This window comes from Callithrix jacchus, chromosome 5, assembly GCF_049354715.1.
Source record: "Callithrix jacchus isolate 240 chromosome 5, calJac240_pri, whole genome shotgun sequence".
Lineage (NCBI taxonomy): Eukaryota > Metazoa > Chordata > Mammalia > Primates > Cebidae > Callithrix > Callithrix jacchus.
In genome coordinates this window covers 101,385,075-101,406,715 of record NC_133506.1, presented here as the reverse complement: position 1 = coordinate 101,406,715, position 21,641 = coordinate 101,385,075, and the positions used below count along the sequence as shown (strand labels likewise).

Sequence of the window (21,641 nt, the reverse complement as noted above, 5' to 3'; positions counted from 1 at the left end):
TAAATGATGCTGGGAGAACTGGCTGGCCACATGCAGAAAATTGAAACTGGATCCCTTCCTTACATCTTATACAAAAACTAACTCAGGATGGATCAAAGACTTAAATGTAAAACCCAAAACTATAAAAACTATAGGAAAAAATCTAGGCAATACCATTCAGGATACAAGCATGGACCTTTTATAATGAAATCACCATAAGCAATCGCAAAAAAAAGCAAAAACAACAAATTAAAGAGTTTTTGCAAAGCAAATGAAATTATCCTCAGAGCGAACAGATAACCTACAGAATGGGAGAAAATAATCTATCCATCTGACAAAGGACTAAAATCCAGAATCTACAAGGAATTTAAGCAAATGTGCAAGAAAAAAATCAAACAATCCTATTAAAAAGTGGGCAAAGAATATAAGCAGACACTTCTCAAAAAAAAGAAATACTGGATGAATTTGGAAACCCTCATCCTCAGCAAACTGACAAAAAAGAAAAAAAAAAAGAAATACATGCGGACAACAAGCATGAAAAATAGCTCAACTTCACTGATCATTAAAGAAATGCAAATCAAAATCAAAATGAGACACCATCTCATTGTGTCAAGAAACAACAAATGCTGGCACGGTAGTGAAGAAATAAGAGCAGTTTTATATTATATATAAAGAAGAACAGTTTTATATTATTGGGAACGTAAATTAGTTCAATCATTGTGGAAGACCCAATTCCTCAAAGATTAGAACTGAAAATACTATTTGACCCAGCAATCCCATTACTGGGTATATACCCAAAGGAATACAAATCATTCATAGGCCTTTTCATATTTCTTGTTAAGACAGTAGATACATAGTCAGCATCTGTTAATTACTCCCTAATTACAGTTAATTACTTCCTTCTTCCTGACATATCTCTTTACTTGGATTCCGTGACAGCATGCTCTCCTTCTGCCTCTCTGGATATTCCTTGTCAATCTTATTTTCTGGCTACTCTGGCTACTACTGCACCCCCAAATGTGGACATGTCCTAAGGCTCAGATCTGGACTTCTACATATTCTCTCCCCACGTCACCTCATCTAGTCCACTTACTTTTAATAAGACATTCCAAATAGAAAAACAAAAAGATGTATATTTTTATAAGTATATAAAATATAAAAATATATTTTTCAATTTGTGTATTATATCTAGTCTGGCCCTCAGTTATGAGCTTCATACTTATATATCCAATGTCTACACAGGTCTTGAAGGCACCTTAATTACTCTTTCAGTCTTTCCTACCTCAATCCACCCAGTTCCTAGAGCCAGGATCCTGAGAATATTTTTATTCTTTCCCCTCTCTATCATTACTTCTATCATCATCAAGTTCCATTGACTCTACTTCCAAAATATATTTAAAATTTAACGATTCTCCTCATCTTTACTGTTTCAATTTGAATGCAAGCCCCCTTCTAGTTTATAACAGACTCCTAAATTGTTTTCCATTTCCTTTCCAATCCATTCTGCATACATTAATCAGAGTAGTTTTCTAAAAAGTTTGAAATAATTTTTGTCTTTGGCTGCTCTCCTTCAGTATTGGCGTCTTTGGAGTTCTGTAATGCAGTTGCCTCCTTCCTGCTTCAAAGTCTTCACACATGCTGTTCCCACTGCCTGGAATGCATTTTACCTAGTCCTTGAAAGGCTGGCTCCTTCTCATTCTTTAGTCTTTTCTTGATCTTTGTATATCAACAAACTCCCTACCCCCAATATTCTTTCTAAGTCAACTAGTTTTATTTCTTCTGTTCTCACATCATTTATCACAACTGCTAATCATACTGATTTGTGGGTTTATCTGCTTAATGTCCGTTTCCCTCCCTAGTCTGTGGCTACTACGAAGGCAGGGACTTTGTTTTGTTCCCTACTATATACCATGTGCCTATCATGTTGCCTGCCATACTATAAGGCAATAGATATTTGCAGAAAGAATAAAAGGAAATCATTTAAAGCCTACTCATTTGCTAGATGGGGACAGAAATCAAAGCCAAATGGAAGTTTTAATATAAAGATGGAGGTAATACCAAACAATGTCACATTAAAAAAAGCAAAATCAGAAACCTCTCAAATGCGGTATCAAATTACAGTAGGGTCATCATCTGGGTCATCATATGGGTAGTGCTGGTGTGTTTGTTTCAGGCACGCTGCAGAAGCTGGATTGCTATCCTGCAGCCCCACTGCTCAGCTCCCATGGCAGGGAGAGGCACTCAGCCTTCCTGCCGGTAAAGTGCATGACCCTGATTCTCTAGCAAACCAGCAATCTGAACTTGCTAATTAAAAAGTTGAACTCATCTGTTTTTGACAATGAGTTTTTACCTCCCTAACAGACTTTAGTGGCTTTTAAGGTTATCAGCATGTTTTAAACCCTTTTCTCTTTTCTCAGTAAAATAAATGAAAATGAAAAAAAGTGACAAGCAACAATTCAGGTTCAAACCTCAACTACTTGCAAAAAATCTGCAGAATCTAAAAGCAAAAATCCACTGTAGAAAATATTACCCTTTCTCCCATTGTCACTGGATGATCCACATAAAATGGGGATAACATATACTCCTCACGTGGTTGACTTACTATATGTAAAATGTTTAAAACAGTATCTAAACATCCAGTAAACATTTCAACATATTCACAACTATTATTATTACTATTATTATTATTTTTCCTGTTTAATCATGATCTATATCCTCTCCATAAACAGGACAAAATCTTTAATTATTTCTACTTCTCACTCCCATTTTAATTTTAGTTTCAGATTATTACTAAAGACTTCTTCCACAGCCTTACAATCAGTACTTGTTTAGATTTAACAGAAGTTTTACATATTTCTTTGCTCAATGTTGCTTTTTTGCATATATCCCACACGTTTCCTTTCTGTATTCATTTTTCTTTTTGCTGAAGTACATCGTCTAGAAGATTTTTCAGAGGGTCTGTGAATAATAAACTTTCTCAAACTAGCTATGTCAGAAAATGCTGTTTATTTTACTCACACTCTTGAATGGCATTGTGACCCAGAATACAATTCTAGGCATGAAGGCCCTTTCCCTGCACTGTGAAGGCATTTTGCTCCTTCACCTACTTGATCAAATGTTGTCCATGAGGAGCCAGATGTCAGTGTGATTCTCACTCCCCATAGGCAGTCTATCTTTTTTTCTTGGGAGCTATAAGTATTTTTCTTTAACATTCTAAAAGTGAACAAATGTATTTTTAAGTTTTTAAAAAATTCTTACACTTGACGATCAATGTACCCTTTTAATCTGAAGATTCATCTTTTTTCAGTTCAGGCAAATTTCTGGCCGCTCTTTGAATAGTGTCTCTCCCCTATTCTCGCTGTTCTTTCCTCTAGTGCTTCTGTTACATGGATTTTGCTCCTCCTGGATCAACCTTACATGTGGCTAGACCTTTCTTTAATACTTCCCATCTTTTTTTCTTTGTGATGAGATCTGGAAGAAGACTTCAGCTTGATCCCCTGGCCCACTAATTCACTTTTTAAAAAAGGTTAGTTAAAAAAAAAATTTTTTTTAATTGTGATCAAATATACATGTATTAAAATATACATACTGAAGTATGTAATTCAGTAAGTTTTGATGAATGTGTACACTCATGAAACTGACACCCCAATCAAGATACACCATCTCAGAGAGTTCCCCCATTCTGCTTTCCCATCTGCAGCTAGAGGTAATACTGACACAGAGCTAATCACTATTCTGATTTCTGTCACCATAAATTACTTTTGCTTGCTCTTGAACTTCATATAAAGAGCAGCATAAAGTTGCTACACTTTTCTTCTTAAAATGCCATCTTCTGGCCAGGCATGGTGGTTCATGCCTGTAATCCCAGCACTTTGGGAGGCTAAGGCAGGTGGATCACCTGAGGTCAGGAGGTCGAGATTAGCTTGACCAACATGGTGAAACTCCGTCTCTAATAAAAATGCAAAAAAATTAGCTGGGTGTGGTGGCATGCCCCTGTAATCTCAGCTACTTGGGAGGCTGAGGTGGAAGAACTGCTTGAATCCAGGAGATGGAGCTACAGTGAGCTGAGATCGCGCCACAACACTCCAGCCTCGGTGACAGAGCAAGATCCTGTCTCAAAAAAAAAAAAAGACCATCTTATCTTGGCTACTGTGACATAATCCTCTTCTGATTTTTCTTCTACCTCAATGGTTGCTGCTTCTCTTCTTTGCTGATTCTTTCATGCCAGACCACAAATCTAAAAATTGTAATGGATCTCCTTCTCTTCTCTATCCAGTCCCAAGATTTTCTGTGTAATCTATGTTACCAGAGTGACTCTGAAATCTCTAAAATCTGCAACCTAAACTTCTTTCCCAAACTCCAGGTATGAAAGTCTAATGGCTTACTTAATATTTCTGCCTAGATATTTAGTATGCATTTCAAAGTTAACATAGAGATGTTCCAAAGTTAACATAGTCAGGAGAATAATCTTGATTCCATCTTTGCTCCTGTTCCATGTCCTCTTCCTCAAAATTATTTTACTCAATTTTGTCTCAGCAAATGGTACTGTGCTTACCTAGAAGCTCAAGCCAAAATCTAATTCTTCATCCTTCATTTCTCTTTATCCTGTTTCATCATATCCAATTCATGAAGGAGTCTTGTCAACTCTATCCCTCAAACATATTCCAAATCTGTCAACTGATCTTAGATCTACAGCAGTCCCTTACTGAAGGCACTATCATCAAGCCATCTTTCCTGGACTCCTGCAATAGCATCCCTAAACATCTTCTCGCCTTCTACTCACACGCAGCCACAGTGATTCCTTTAAGACATCCATAAGGTTGTGTAACTCCATGCTTAAAATCCACCAATGGTTATATTTCTTTGTGTTTTAAATCATGCCAAGCCAAAATCTAAATGGTTTAGTCTGATTACAAAGTTCCACATGATCTGGACTTTGTCCATCTCTCTGATCTCATCTCACTCCACTGCCCTGTCAGTGTCCTCCAACCACACTGGATGATGTTTGGCATCTAGAATGCCTTGCTTATTACCGCAATAGAGTCTTTTCCCAACCTGTTCCCTCTGCCCCACCTCCTCTTTGCTCTGATCTTTGTATGGCTGGCTGCTTCCTGTCATTGTTAGCTCCTTAGAGACTCTTTTTTGACCAATGAATCTAAAGCATTTAATTTCCTGCATTTTTCTGGTTTATATTTTATGTATGTATTCATTTTTTGGAAGGGAAATCTATAGTCAGGAATATAGAAAATGTTCAATAAATGTTTTAAAACAAATAGATGGAATTTAAGGTATTTTCTGATTCCAAGTTGTCAATTATCATTATTATTTTTTTATATGACAATATCATTAAAGCAAAATTATCAACAACAAATTAACAATAGCAACAGTATATTACAGTTATTGAGTGATTACTACATGCAGGTAGTACTCCAAGTGCTTTGTATATATTATCTCATTTAACCCTCTAGCAATGCTTCAAGGTAGTTATCATTATTATCACCATTTTACACATGAGGAAACAGGCATGAAAAGGTTATTTGATTTGTCCAAGGTCACACAACTGAATGTTGTCACACAAGTGAATGACAGAGCCAGGAATCAAACCAGGCAGACTGATCTCAGGTCCTCCTTGCTTAACTCCTTAATATTTGATTATTGTAATTACCAACACCAGTAATGATAGGCAGCATTGATTGAATAGCTATGATGTACCAGGAATCTAGGCCTTTAATTTAGGTCAATTTCTCACAAAAGTCCTATGAAGTGTTATTATACTTATTTTACAGATGCAAAAACAGGGTCAAAGAAGTTAAATTTCTGGCCCATGATCAAGCAGCAAGTAAGCAGCTTAGTCAGAATTCCACCCCAACATGACTTCAGATCAGTGCTCTTTCTATTCTACTGTGATGCCCATGTTTCCTTCCAAAAGGCTGAAACTTTCACGGTCCATAAACTGTGAACTCAGGGACTAGTGTTGAATCTGGAAAAACCTGTCATATTTGTAATTTCCTCAATTCTTTTGCTCACCCAACAAATATTTATAGATTGCCTAATATGTGCTGATGCATTGTGGTATGGGGAGGACTCTGTGATTCTCACTGTACTATTAGGCTTCTCTGCTGAGTCTATTCTCACCTGTGAAGAAACTTCTCATAGGTCTGGCGGAAGGCAAATCCTGCCCGACGTACTCTCACATTTTCCAGTAGTCCAAGATATTCTACTTGGTGCCGGCAGCGTTCATCATCAAATATCTGTGGAGATTTCTTGTCATTGGGTTTGATGCAACGAACGTAATATGGTTCCTAAAGAAAAAAATCAGCAAATGATAAGTTCACTGGAGAAAATTCCCTGACTAGGGACACTAACATGTAATTAGTGTTAATTGTGTCAAGTAAGCTCAGTGCCTCTAATTTCTCAGGCATACGTACTTGTGAATAAAGTATTCTTCCTTTCTCCTTCAATTCAAAGGTTAGATGTTCTCATGCATTCAGCTAGATTTTTATTTAAATTATGTTTTAGGCTTTATTAAAAATGGTAGAAAAGGGATAAAACTAGGAAGTAAGTAACAGAGATGTAAATATCGCGCTTCTGTGTATTTACGAAAACAAGGTTAAAGCAACTGAAGGAGTAATTCAATAGAAAAAGGCAGCAGCTAACAATGAAAATGGATGGAGAATGTAAAAGGACATTTTTTATTAATGTTAATATTATGTTAACGAATGATGGGGACAGCTCTGGTATATAGTAAGTGCTCCTTAAGAGTCAGCCATCATTATTAATATTATTGCATTAATCTGTGCTTTTGGAAAAGAGCTTAAACTTCATGGGTAGGTAGAGAAGTTCCAAAACCATCTATAGGCATCAGTGATTCTATAAAGGAGCTCAGCTAGCAATCCTTTCCTCTGTGCCAATTAAGTTTTACACCACATATTATATCATAACCCCTTTAAATATAAAATCATGCTTGGCATAGATCCTGGAACACTGAAGATAATGAATAAATTATCACTGGATGAATCAATGAGGTCAAATGTATCCTATAAGTGTAAAGAGTTTCTTTTTCTTCTCTGAATCTGTTATCTATCAGACACACAGAGGCACTTTGATTAAGATACAGAATCCTCTGTAGTTAAATTCGGCAGTTTTGAGCTCCGCTGAGGGCTAGAAGTAGAAAGAGGTAGTAAATAATTTAAAAAGTAGGAGAGATTTGAAGGATGTAAATTTACTTGCATTTTGAACAGAATAACAGTTTCCAACACCTAAAAAAGAAACTCTGATAGTACATTTATCATGCTGTCCTACATGGTGAAAGGTAACATCATTTTTTGCTTTTTTCTAGGCCCTGCTGCATTAGTTTCCTCTTGCTGCTGTAGCAGATTATCATAAATCTAGTGGTTTTAAACAACACAGTTTTATTATCTCACATTTTGGAGGTCAGAAGTCTGAAATAGGTTTCACTGAGCCAAAAATCAATGTGTCATCAAGGTTGGTGTTTTTGGACGATCCAGAAGAAAACTCATTTTCTTGTATTTTCCAGCTTCTGGAGGCTGCCCACATTCTTTGGCTGGTGGCTCCTTCCATCTTCAAAGCCAGCAATGGCCAGTTGACTCTTTTATGATGTCACTCTTTCATTCTGACTTTTCTGCTTTGCTCCTTCCCATTGAAGGACTCATGATAGCACTGGGCCCACTTGGGTAACGGAGGATAAGCCCTTATTTTCAGGCCCACTCATTAGCAGCCTTATCTCTATCTGCAACCTTAATTCTACCTTGCCAGGGCACACACATATCATGTTCACAGGTTCTGGGGATTAGGATGTGGACATCTGGGATGACTATGGTATAGTAATAACAACAATAAAAAATATTATCTATCTTGCCTTTGTTCCTGGTTTCTGGCATAGAGCTTCAAAAACCTTTGAAATTTCTTCAACGACAGGAGTGTCTTAGTTATGCTGACTCATAGCTGGGCCTCCAGGCAGCTTCAGGATGGGAGCTGGTCACCAGAAAACTCCTTCATGTTCTGGAACTTACAGCTTCCTGACCTCTGGGCAGGTTAGGGGGACTAAAGATTAAGCTTAATCATGTGGCCAACGATGTAGCCAATCATGCCTTTGTGATGAAACGCTGATAAAACAAAAAAACAAAACCTCAGAATCCTGAGCCTCAGAAGAGCTTCTTGATTGGTGAACACATGAATGCACTCAGAGGGTGGTACACCCTGATTCCAGGGGGACAGAAGCTCCTGTGCTTGGTCCTGAGTTCTTGAGTCACTCTAGTGAATTACCAAACCTGAAGCAGGGTCATGGAAATCCTCAAATTTGTACCCAAGTCATACATAAAGGCAGGTGTTCTGTGGACCTCATTTGCAGCTGGCTTCTGAAGTAGAGGAGAGTCTTGTTGCGGACCTCGTCCTTTAATTTTTCAGATTTGATGCTAACTCTGGATAGTTAAGTGTCAGAACTGAATTGAATTGGAGGACACTTAGCTGATGTCAGAGAGTTGGTGTCGCAATGCAAAAAACCATTATTCTGCCTAGTATACCTGTCTTTTTTCATTTTGTCATCTGCAGCAGAATGAAAAACAACCTCAATATCTTGCAACACCTTCCAGTAAGAGGTGGAGTCTATTACTGGGAGACTTCTCAAATCTGACTTAGCCTGTGACATGGCCAGTAGAATGCAGCAGAAGCGACACTGGGTTACTTCTAGAAACCCATCCTTGAGAGGTTCTGACCTCTTGGACCACTTCTACCATGTGAAGAAGCCAAGGACTAAAGATTACATGAAAAAAGATGTTCAATCATCCAGGCACTCAATTTGAGTGAGCTCGTCTTAGCCTGTCTAGCCCCAGCTGACTGCAACTGCTTGGTGAGCCCAGCAGAACTGCCCAGACAACTGTTGAATCATGACAAAGAATCATTATCTTAAGCACTATATTTTAGAGTGATTTGTTATAGATTGAAGGTAACTTATACTTCTTCCCTACTCTGGAATACCAACTCTTTGATTAGATATTAAATTTTGGCATATTTAAGCAGAGGATCAATATTTTTTTATAAAGCACAAGCAGAATCTCACTTTAAAAAATAGTGATGGGTGATCAAATGTTCACTAAATCTGTAATGATTTTAAAATGGAGCATCTATATTGGGGGAACAACTGTAGCTCACTTATAAAAATGGCTTTAATATGTTTTTTTAAAAACTGAATAGGATGGGGAATTTGGGGAGGAGGCACTGTTTACTTGAGGGTTTTCTAGTAGTTTGCTGGAATAGAATGCCTTTTCTTGGTGAATAAACTAAGAAAAGTGGCACTGAGTACAGTAAATGCCAAAATGCTAGATTTACCTGCATATTTGGTACTAGTGTAATGGAATAAGCATTGCACAAAATCAGAACACTCGGATCTGGCCTGTAAATTCTCTCTGAAACTAATTAGCTAATTTATGGAATGAAGATATTAGGGCTTTGAGTAACGACAGACTAGGTAATTTAAACTGACACCCATGCTGAGGGTTAACAAAAATAGGTAAACAAAATAAACAAAACATTTGCCTGAAGACATTGGAGATCTAACTAGACAGTGGAGAATTACTGGGTCAGAATACAGGAGAGGAAGGAAGCCATGGAAGAGAACTGAGGTTTGAGACTGCCTTTTTTCCTGGGGGAATTTGCCGACTCCAGAGAAGGTAGATGGGATCTGAGTAGTAATTTTGGCAGCTTCATGGGCCTAGTGGGACAAAGATTAGAAAATAAGGCCTGAAAAGGGGGAAACATAGGTAAACCCCTCTCACTTTGGGTTAGGATCCTGTCACCAGGAATAAGGATGAATTAGAAGTAGGCAGTCTGTTAAGTCTGTTACAGGGACCATAATTCAGCTTTTAATCACCTGAGTCCTTGAAATTGGAATGGTTGATTTAGAATACTGTTGTTCTTAGGTAACTAAAAGAAGAAAATTAACTGTTCCCTGGAGAAAAATAACGTAAACTTGGGCCTCCAATTATTTCTATTGATGATTTTGCAAATATAATATTTGGAACAAAATAAAAACCAGACATATAAGGAGCCAAGGAAACTGGAATCAGAAACAGCAAAACAAAATAAAAAACAGACTGCAGGTGTCCAGACATATTAAAATAACTATGCTTACCATGTTCAAGGTAACAAAAGACAATATGAGAATTTTGTATAGAACAAGAACCTGTGAAAAAAACCAAACTAATTGGAAACCTAGAACTGGAAAATATAATAAAAAAAATAAGAACTCAGTGGATCAGTAGAAGAGTAAATTAGAAATAGGTGAAGAAGGCCAGATGCAATGGCTCACGCCTGTAATCCCCAGCCCTTTGGGAGGCTGAGGCAGGTAGATCAATTGAGGTCAGGAGTTTGAGACCACCCAGGTCAACATGGTGAAATCCTGTCTCTACTAAAAATAGAAAAAATTAGCTGGGCATGGTGGTGCGCTCCTGTAATCCCAGTTTACTCAGGATATTGAGGCAGGAGAATCGCTTGAATCTGGGAGATGGAGGTTGCAGTGAGCTGAGATCATGCCACTGCACTCCAGTTTGGGAAACAGGGTGAGACTCCATCTCAGAAAAAAAAAAAAAAAAAAAGAAATAAGTAAAGAACAAAAAAGCACGTACTAGAAGTTAGGTGAGAAGATATTTTCTAGAATGAACCATGAAGAGACAAAAAGATGGAAAACAAGGGAGGCTAAAAGGTATAGAAGATACAGTGAGATGGAATTCTAAAGGAGAGGAGACAGAAGGGACAGATGAAATATTTGAAAAAAACTTGCTAAAACTGATTTTTAAAAAGTTGAGCTAAAAATTGAAGCAATTCTAAAAACTATAAGCATATTTAAAAAAAAAATTTATACCTACGCACATCACAGTGAAACTTCTGAAAATCAAAATAGCCAGAGGGGAAAAAAAGATTACCGTAAGGAGTAACAAAGAGACTGACAGCTGACTTCTTAAAAGAACCTATGAAATCCAGAAGACAAAGGAATATTTGTCTTTGAAGTGCCAAAAGACATTGCCAACATAGAATTTAAACTGAGCAAAAATATTCTTCAAGAATGAAAACCGTATAGAAATATTTTTGGTAAAAAAAACACTATATTTGTCACCCATCAGATTTCAAATATAATAGAGTGAGGTTAAGGCAGAAGAAAATGATCCCAGATGGAAGGCCAATAATACAGGCAGTGGGTTCAGTGGCTCACACCTATAATCCTAGCACTTTGGGAGGCCAAGGTGGGCAAATAAGTTGAGGTCAGGAGTTTGGAACCAGACTGGCCAACATGGTGAAACACCAATTCTACCAAAAAATACAAAAATTAGCTGGGTGCAGTGGCGTGTGCCTGTAGTCCCAGCAACTTGGGAGGTTGAGGCACAAGAATCACTTGAACCCAGGAAGTGGAGGTTGCAGTGAGCTGAGATCATGCCACTGCATTCCAGTCTGGACAACAGAGTGAGAACCTGTCTAAAAAAAAAAAGTCATCCTTTTAATGAGTAAGTTGGCAAAATAAAAACAAAATATATTTTGAAAATTGGAAGAGAGAAAAGATAAATGAGTGAATAAATCTAAATAGATATATATTTTTAAAGCCAGTAAGACATTATTATATGTATGTTATTTTGGTATATAATTAAAATACGTGACCAAAATAGTATACAAGTTAGGAGGAAGGTAAATAGAATTAAAATGTTTTATCGGCCTTGCATTTTTTAGGAAGAAGGTAAAAGCACCAAATAATATTAGAGTTTTATATTCAAGAATGATATTGCAATAAGTCAAGTAACCACTATAACAGTATTTAAGATGTAAACTTCCAAAAGAATAAAGAGAATAAATGGAATGATAAAAAATAATTGTAACACCAGGGGAGGGGAAAGAGTATGTTCTTAGGTGTAGCTAAACATTCTGACTCAAAACACTCATAGGCCCCATTTGGCACCAATCTCTTCAAGAGGACAAGAACACAGCTTGCTAGCAGGTAGTGTCAGTGTCCTCGGAGCACTCCACACAGCAGTCAAGTGACAGCTTAGGTGTAAGGAGATCAGATGTACATCGGGCAGGTGTGGGAGGTGACCTTGGCTTAAAAGCCTCATGTCCCACAGGACCAAATATCTCTTGGAACAGCTCAGAAGACACAGCTTCCAGGGTCCTGCAAAGGACAGATCTAATACAAGAGTCACTGAGCTCAGGCAAACCCAAAGTATGTCATCCCCACCAGACATCATTCTCCCAAGATAGTCTAACAGGGATAATTTTCACCATAAGTAATGCTGTTAAGTGATATATGTTTTATGAGGTTGCCAGAGGAACAGAGCTAGAAATTTAACTGAGGTTAAGCTGTCAAGGAGAAGGAAAAAAGTTGTCTACCTTTTTCCCACAATAATCAACCTAAAAGAAATACAGAAACAAAGAAAATAAATACTTAAGAGTCAAATAGAAGCATTAACAAGGTGGCTGATTTAAATGCAACACACACTATATTGAAAGTAAATGAACTAAATGATTTATTCAAAAGACAAAAATTGTCAGACTGGATTAAAGAAATCAAAGCTATGTATGCTACTTATGAGAGACATACTTGAAACATGAAGATATAAAAGATTGAAAGTAAAAGGATGAAAAAGATATATCATGCAAACTCTAGCCAAAAGAAAAGCTGGCATAGCTATATTAATCATGCAAAGCAGATTTCAAGGCAAAAAGCAATATGGAAATAAAGAGAGATGTTTCATAACGATAAATGACTCAAACACCAGGAAGATACAACATTTCTAACTTGAATGAGCCTAACAAATTCTCTAAATATTTAAATAAAAAATCAAAGGTACAATGAGGACAAGTAGATAAATTCAAATCAAAGTAGAATTTAAAACACATTTCAATGCTGACAAAACAAAGTCAGGAAGAAAATAGAAAAGTTGAACAATATGATTAGCAAACTTGAAATGGACTTGTATAGAATACTGAATGCAATTTTTTTTTTTTTGAGACGGAGTCTTGCACTGTCGCCCAAGCTGGAGTGCAATGGCATGATATTGGCTCACTGCAACATCTGCCTCCTGGGTTCATGCGATTTTCCTGCCTCAGCCTCCCAAATAGCTGGGATTACAGGTGCACATCCCCACGCCTGGATAATTTTTTGTGTTTTTAGTAAAGACAGGGTTTCCATTATGTTGGCCAAGCTGGTCTCGACCTCCTGACTTTGTGATCAGCCTGCTTCGACCTCCCAAAGTGCTGGGATTAGTGGCATGAGCCATCATGCCCAGCTGCAAATTACTTTTTAAAAACAAACAAAACATATACATAAAGCAAATTTAGCAAATTTCTAAAAATTTAAATCACAGAGTATGTCTTCTGATGAAATAAGACTAAGCCAGAAATCAAGAGCAAAAAGATAATGAGAAAATCCTATATGTTTGAAAATTAAGAAAAATACTTCTAAACAACACTTAGGTCAAAAAGAAAATTACAATGTGAATTGGAAAATATTTTGAACTGAATAATGTATAAAATCATGTGGGCAAGGCAATCTTAATATAAAGCATCATATGAGAAGTATTAACATAATTAACTTTACTATCCAGAATTCAGTTGAATGGCATATTACCAGTACTGAGTGATTATGCACAGGAAGTAGCAATATTGCATGAGAAACTAACAACCAACGAAGAAATGGGGGGAAGCCCTTTCATCCTGTTTAGTAATATAAAAGTCTTTGGATAAGGAATTTAGTGCAAATACTTTCTCTATATTTAATCAGCATTCTGTCTCAATTTATAAATGCCACCTCCTCTCTCATTTATAAATATCCAGACTGACTCAGCCTAAGAAATCCTAAATTTGGCAAATTCAGAGTGTCTTATAAAGGCTAAATTGCAAACATTAATAGTGATCTTATTCTCTTGAACTTTTTCACCTGTCTCTCCCTATATATTTTATGGGAAAAACACACCATTTATGAAAGCACACCAGTCAGTAGATAGATTAGAATACACTATCTAAATATACATCGATTTAACCTGCTTTGAATACTGTCAAATAGTCATAGAAAATTCAAGTTTATTTAATAATTTACTGACAATCTGTTAACACCACCTTATTAGGTATCAAGAGATATTAATATATAAAATCAACAGAACCCATTTGCTATATTCAAAACATTTATAATCTGAGTGGGGACACAAGCCATGAACTTAAGACACTATGGACCCTGAGAAAGTGAGGAGCCAGGGACTTCTACTTCTGGTAATGGAGGACTAGGTAATAATTATTCTTCATGAAGTCACTAAAAAATGGTGTAGACAAAATATGAGGAAATGGTAAGTGCATCAGAGAGCTAATAAGATAGTGAGGAAAGACCTGGCCAAAATCTGAAAACTAAAATTGAGATGAGTGAGCCTACACCTCAGGATTGTTTTTGTCTTAGAAGCTACTGTTGACATGGAAAAGGCAGTCATAAGGCTGAGAATAGTTTCTGGCTCTCATGGGACTTTGGTAGCAAAGTTAGAACCTGAGGCCTTGGATGAAGGGCTGTAGTTTGGTCTGAATTGCTAAACCTGGAAGATAAAGGTAAATGGACGACAGACCAACACTGAGCTACTACAAGTCCTGAAATGGGATAAAGGTGATCCCAGACTGTCAAACTGACATATAAACTTCAACTTTCAATTGTTCTATTTCCTTATATTTGGGTGTCACTAATAAATAGCATATATCTGTATTATTTTTCTTCAGTCTAAATTGGCTGTTAACCATTTACATTCAATGTAATTACTAATATATTTGCATTTGTTTCTACCAAATAAATACCCAGCTTTCCTATGTTCTTTTGTTTCTTCTTTTTTATGTTTTTGTTTTGGGGGAGAGGATTCTTTGTTTTCATTCTGTTTTTTTCCCCCTTCTTTACTGGTTTGGAATTTATAACTTCTATTCTACAATTTTCAATGATTATGCTAGAAAATTTTCACATGTAGTTTTAACTCATCAGATTTGAACATTAAACAATATTTTTATTCCTTTTTTCTGAACAATTAAGGACCTTAAACACTTGAATTACAATTACCTACTCTTCTAATTGATATGCAATTGTTATTGTGCCATTTAAGTCTAATCTGTGGAATTTTCCATTCCAAAATATTATTTTACAGTTTATTTACATGCATCCATGTATTTACCAATTTCTTTGCTCTTTTCTTCTTGCATTTCAGAGTTTCATTTAGCATACTCTTCGTATTCTCTCATGAATATCCTTTAGAATCTCCTTATGTGAGGTTGATAAACTCTCTGTTGTTTTTCAGAAAGCTTCTTTACTGTACCTTTGTTCTGGAAAAATATATTCCCTGGGTATAGAATTTTGGTTTATAGTTATTTTCTCTCAGCCTAATTGTCATACCTTTGAATCTAATCTGTCTTTTTCTCTGGCTGCTTTTAAGATATTTTCTTTGCTTTTAATGTTCTAGGATTTTACTAGGTGTCTACATCGCTTTCTGATTCTGTTAAGTCCTTCAATATTCTTGAAATTCTCAGGAATATTTCTTCAAATATCGTTTTATCCATTTTCTCTTCTATAACTCTAAAAAGATACGTTTGACCACTTTGTTTTCTCTTTCACATGTCTTAATGTTTCCTTTATATGTTTCATTTCTTTGTCTAAGTGGAATTCTGGATAACTCCTTCAGTTCTTATTTTCATTTCACTATTTTCTCTTCAGCTTTATGTAAACTGACGCTGAACCTATCCATTGAATTTTTAATTTTAATTACTAAGTTTTTATTTCTATCAATTGTCTAGTTGCTTGCGCTCTCATTTTCAGGACTTTCATTTCTTGAGATATATTAAAGATTCTCATATTCTCTTTCTGATCATTTATGTATCAGAAGTTTTCATGAGTCTGAATCTGCTGTTTGTTGTTTAGTTTGCCTTTTACCTATTGTATCTTGTAGTGATTCTTTACTATGAGCTAATTTTCCTTAGAACTTTGTGGCAATTCTTTAAGGTCTGGTATTGGTGGTTTCTCTGGAATGGCTGCTGCCATGCTGCTGGCTGCAGTGGGCGAGCTGCAGCTGGGGCTGTGTGCTCTGTGCAGCTGGTGGTAGCCAGGAACAGGTGGAAGCCCTGTCCCCTTCCAAGTTGGCAGGGTGGGAGTCTTGTGCTCTCTGGGCAAAGTTGTGGCTGCCCAGCCATGGCTCAGGACTCAGGCATCCCTGTGCTCTTGGGGGCTGGGAGCAGGCAGGAGCCCTGCCCTCCTGGGTAAAGCCACAGCCACCCAGCCATGGCTGTAGACCTGGGCACCTCTGCACTCCTGAGGACCTGGGAAGCTACCCTATGCCTGTAGGCTAGGATGTGCCTGCTCCCAATGTCTAGCCTCTCCCTGGTCCCAATGCCCACTGATTTCAGAGCAAAGTTGAGGCTAAGCCCAGTCACTGTTGCAACCCAGCTGGGTATGCACATGCTTGGTGCAGCACTGACATGCCAGCCCCCTGCCGCCTTGGCCCCCTTTAGACTTTGGGTGCTGATGAGCATGAAGGAAGCCCAAGGGAGTTTGTACCAATGGGTGCCTCCAGGCCCATACCTTCCACCCCTTGGTACGAACAGTCTGGGCTCTGTGGATGGGAGGTTGGTGGCAGGAGGCAGGCAGGTGCCTGGGCAAAAAGGGGTAGGTCCCTGGTGAAACTTCACCTTTGGGCCAGGCTGCCAGTTCTGTGGACCAGAGTGAGAACTTATGGTGCTTTTTCTAGGCCCGCCATGGCTGTCCATGGGCCCGTCAGCACACACTTCCCCTCCTCTGAAGCCCATAAAAACTCCAGACTCAGCCAGAGTCAGGCAGACAATGGGATGACCTGCCTGTGGAGAGGAGCTACCCACTGTGGGTCTCCTCTCTGCTGAATAGATGATGAGACAACCTGCCTGCAGAGAGGAGCTAACTACATGCTGCTGGTCTCCTCTCTACTGGGAGCTGAGTATATGATGGGATGACCTGACTATGGAAAGGAGCTACCCACTGCAAGTCTCCTCTGAATTGTTCTGTCACCCAATAAAGCACCTCTTTGCTTGCTCACCCTTCACTTGTATGCATACCTCATTCTTCCTGGACATGGGACAATAACTGGGGATTCACTGAATGGCAGGGCTAAAAGAGCTGCCACAAAAACAGGGCTGAAATACACCCCTTGCTTACCACATTGTAGGAGATGAGAAGGAGTGAAGAGAGGAGAAGAGCTGTGACCCTTCAGGGAGCTCAGACCTAAGAGCTCCCCAAGCCAGGGCTGAAACACTCTCCTTGGGGCTCTGCAGCTCCTGGTATTTCCAAGCTTCCGAGCACACTGCATTCCTTGGTGCCAGCCATGGAAGCTACTTGCAGTATGCCAGGACCAGCTGCAGCATCGCAGGAAACCAGTTCCTGTGCTGGTTCCTGGAGCTGCCCGCCCTCATGTAGCTGGTGTGCTTGGCTGTGTGCAGTGGCTGAACCTTAAGCTTGCTCACCTGCATACCCCTTGAGGAGCTCCGCAAGCCAGGGCTGAAACACTCTCTTTGGGGCTCTGCAGTTCTTGGTATTTCCAAGCTTCCAGGTACCATTGCATTCCCTGGTGCCAGCCTTGGAAGCTGCTTGCAGTATACCTGGTCTGGCTGCAGCCTCACAGGGAACCAGTGCCTGTGCTGGCATCTGGAACCACCTGCCCTGCCAAAGCCAGTGTGCTTGGCTGTATGCAGTGGCTGGATCTCACGCTTGCTCACTTGCACACCCCTTGCCATTCTGTGCCAGGCTCGCCCTTCGCAGGTGTGGAATCCAGGCTGGTAGTGCAAGCCAAGCATAGCCTGCCAGACTGAGTGGGTGGAACGAGTCCAGCAGGCTTGAGCAAAACTCAGGTGAAGGCACCACCAGCCACAAAGGTTTCCAGCCATAAAAGTGACACCCCAAGGATCCTGTGACAGTATGAAGATAGTTTCCTTAAGGAAAACATTTTTACTTGCTTTTTTCGGATGCCTGGGGCAATATAAGACCTGAACCACCTTTAATCAAACTGTTGGTTTGAGGCTTTTTCAAGCTACCCAGGTAGTATTAATTTGGGTTGCAAACCTCCTAAAAGCTCTCTTATGATTATAAATCCTCAAGAGAAATTCACACCCTTTCTACCCATGGGTCAGTGACAAGTACCAAACAGGCAGTTTTCCTTACTGATAATGGGAAATTATTTCTAGTTCACTCTACATGTAGCCTTTTGAACACTCACCATTGTGTGTGTGTGTGTGTATATGTGCACACAGAATTTCTTATTAGACACGCTACTTTGGGCACACCCTGGGCTTCACTTCAAGGATCCAGCCTTGAATAACTATATTCAAAGTTAACTACTTCAACAAATTCCCACAGGGTGAGGGGCAGCTTTAGGAGTTACTTTTTCCCTCACTCTGGTAAATTCTACATACACTCAGCTCCTGGCTTGGATATTTTTTACTTTTTGTTAGTTCATGGCTGTATTCATGATGTTGATTTCTACATTTTATCTAACATTTTAGTTGTTTTCATTTGACTTTATTGGGCACCTCATTCACCATATTGCCAGAAAATGCATTATTCATATATTTGAAGGTCTTTACAGCTATGTTTCTAAGTTAAATTGATCTCTAATTTTATTTTCTCATATTAAGCTGGTATTAAGGTAATATTAATCTCATTAAATGACTTGAGTAGTTGGCTCTCTTCTTCCCATCCTCCAAAACATGATAGAGATTAATGGCTCCTCAAAGATTTTAATAAAACCGATTTGTAAAACCATCTGGAGCTGATGTCCTTGGCAAAGTTGTGAAATGGTGTACTTATCATCAGTTACTCAGATTCTTTAAGGTTACTGATATATTCAGGTTGTTCCTTTCTTCTTGAATTAATTTTGATGACTTTTTTTTTTTTTAAGAAAACCATCATTTTCAAATTTATTGGCATAGTTAGCTATACTCTGATGTTTTAAAAAAAAAATCTCCATAATGCCTACACAGTAAAATCCCTTTTTTTGTTCATAATTTTTAAATTTATCAGCTTTATTAGTGGTCTTATTGATTACATTTTTGTTCTATTATTTTAAAATTTTACTATTTTAAAAATTATTTTCTTACTTTTTTCTTTAGGTTTTCTTTGGAGCTCTTTTTCTGGCTTCTTGAGTTGAACTTCACTCATTTACTTTTCAGTCTTTCTTGTTATTTTATAAAGGCATAACAAATGGATCACTTTAGCAGTATTCTATAAATTTTAACAAATTCTTTGTCATGCACTTCCAAATATTTTGTAATTTCCATTGTGATTTCCTCTCCAACCTATGGCCTATTTAGGAGAGTAATTTTTTCAATTCCCAAACATTAAAATTTTTTTTAATGCTGATTTTTATTTTACTTGCTTTGAAGACAAAAAAATGTATCTGTATATGCACTTCTTCAAAATGGTTGAGACAGCTGGTGTGGTGGCTCAGGCCTATAATCCCAGTGCTTTGGGAGGCCAAGGTGGGTGGATGACCTGAGATCAGGAGTTCAAGACCAACTTGGCCAATATGGTGAAACCCTGTCTCTACTAAAAAACACACACACACACAAAACAATTTAGCCAGATGTGGTGGCACATGGCTGTAATCCCAGCTACTCCAGAGGCTGAGGTGTGAGAATTGCTTGAACCCAGGAAGCAGAGGTTGCAGTGAGCCGAGATTGTACCATGGCACCCCACTGTGGGCAACAAAGGAAGACTCCATTTCAAAACACACACACACATAGCTCATTTACCTCAAAACAACAGGATCTGTTTTACCAGAAGTTGAATGCAATTCCTGACACAGAAAAACCCAAAATGGTTGAGACTTCCTTTGTCATCTATTTTGTGATCAATTCATGTAAATGTTCCATGTATATTTCATTTTGTTATTTTGTTGAGATGGCTTGTTATCTTTATCTACGTCTCTTTTTGAGCTTTCTACATAGTGTTATTTATGTGTGCCTCCTGTAAGCAGCATATAGCTGGATTTTTCACCTAACTAGTCTGCTTAATCAATTTACATTATGATGAATGCCAATTATTTTTATTTATTTCAATTATTTTGTTCTAAATGCAACTTTTTTTTCCTGCTGTCCTCTAGGACTCCTCACTCTGGCTTCACCTTTTTGCCTTCTACTGTACTGGTAAGTTGTCTATATTCTTCTGCTTACCCTTGGCTCCCTTCCTTCTCCCCTCACCTCCACGCACACATGGATTAGGAAGCTGTAGCAGAGATTGCTAGGCTAGCTGCCTACCTTATATCCAGCATCTTTTTCTTACTTTAAAATAGAATACTTATAGCTAGCTGAGTGCACAGCTGACCAGAATGAAAATGCCCTTCCCGGCATTCTACAACTCTGTGTAGCAAATGGAGTATAGTAAAAGTGCTGTGTCAAACTTCCAGGAAGTCTCTTTAAAAAGGAAGAAGTTCCAGCTGCCATCATGGAACAGGAGGATGGGTGCCAAGCACAAGGATGGTAGAGCAGAAAGACAGAAAGAACTTGGGTCTCTAATAACTTTGAAACTACTATACCAGTCCTGGGATGCCTTCTTCTATACTTCACTTATAGGAGACAGTAATAAATGTCTGTCTTATTTAAGCCACTAATTCAGGATCTGTTTTACCAGAAGTTGAATGCAATTCCTGATACAGAAATTGTAGAAGGTTCTAGAATTTTTATTTCTTTACAAGGCACATTAACTACCAAGTTTAGAAAACAAAACAATTCCTTTTCTAGTTAATCAAGTAACTTTGAGTATTTAAAAATATTTCATGAAATTCAGTATTCAACTGTTTCTTGTGTCATGTGCCTTCCTTCCAGGTTCACTTTTCTTCTTGCTGGATGAAGCAGGCTGAGATACAAGAGTGAAGAGTCCCAATGGCATTCTAGCCTTCAGTGCCAGTGTCCTTACCCTGCCCTTCCAGAGGTTTGATTATACAAGCCAACAAATTGTGTTTACATGTAGTCACTTCAGGCCAACAAATTCTGACAAAAGGAAATAGAAAGCTACTGAACAGATGTGTTCCTGTGGCATTTGCCTAATTTATCTGTAGTGAAGTAACCAGAAACTATAGATTTAAATTCTTAGAGAGGAAGTTGATTTTTTTTTAAAAAAAAGATAACGAAGAAGAAACTACATAGAAGAAGCACCAGAAGAGAAAGATAAAAATGAAGAAACTAAAAATAACAGGGCTCAGAATGCTGCCTAATTTATCAAACTGGTCAACAGCAGCAGTTAAGAGTAGAAATCTGTTCTTTAAGGAAAAATACAGGCAAACATTATCAAATAGTATTAGTTCTCAAGGGAACAATAAAGAACACAAATAATTGTCAATAATACATGTTTTCTTTTTCTTTTTTTTTGAGACAGGATCTTGCTTTGTCACCCAGGCTGGAGTGCAATGGTGTGATCTTGGCCCACTGCAACCTCTGCCTCCCAGGCTCAGGCAATCATCCCACGTTAGCCTCCTGAGTAGCTGGGACGACAGGCATGCACCACCAGACCTGGCTAATTTTTTAAGTTTTTGTAGAGGATGTCTCATTATATTGCCCAGGCTGGTCTCGAGTGATTGTCCCACCTTGGCCTCCTGAGTAGCTGGGACTGCAGATGCATGCTACCATGC

The 21,641-nt window shown here is 38.2% G+C and overlaps 1 protein-coding gene across 10 annotated transcripts in view; it reads right to left on the bottom strand.

Moving 5' to 3' along the window:
* MYO1D (myosin ID) overlaps nucleotides 1-21,641 on the bottom strand; it is a 386,402-nt gene that overhangs the window by 211,352 nt on the left and 153,409 nt on the right. For all 10 annotated transcript variants that reach the window (XR_013535766.1, XM_008997098.5, XM_008997101.5 and 7 more), the window contains one exon: nucleotides 6,115-6,281. Coding sequence is in view for 9 of the 10 variants with exons in the window: in XM_008997098.5 (XP_008995346.1) it covers nucleotides 6,115-6,281 (167 nt within the window). In the remaining variant the exon portion in view is untranslated. The remainder of the gene's footprint in view (nucleotides 1-6,114; nucleotides 6,282-21,641) is intronic.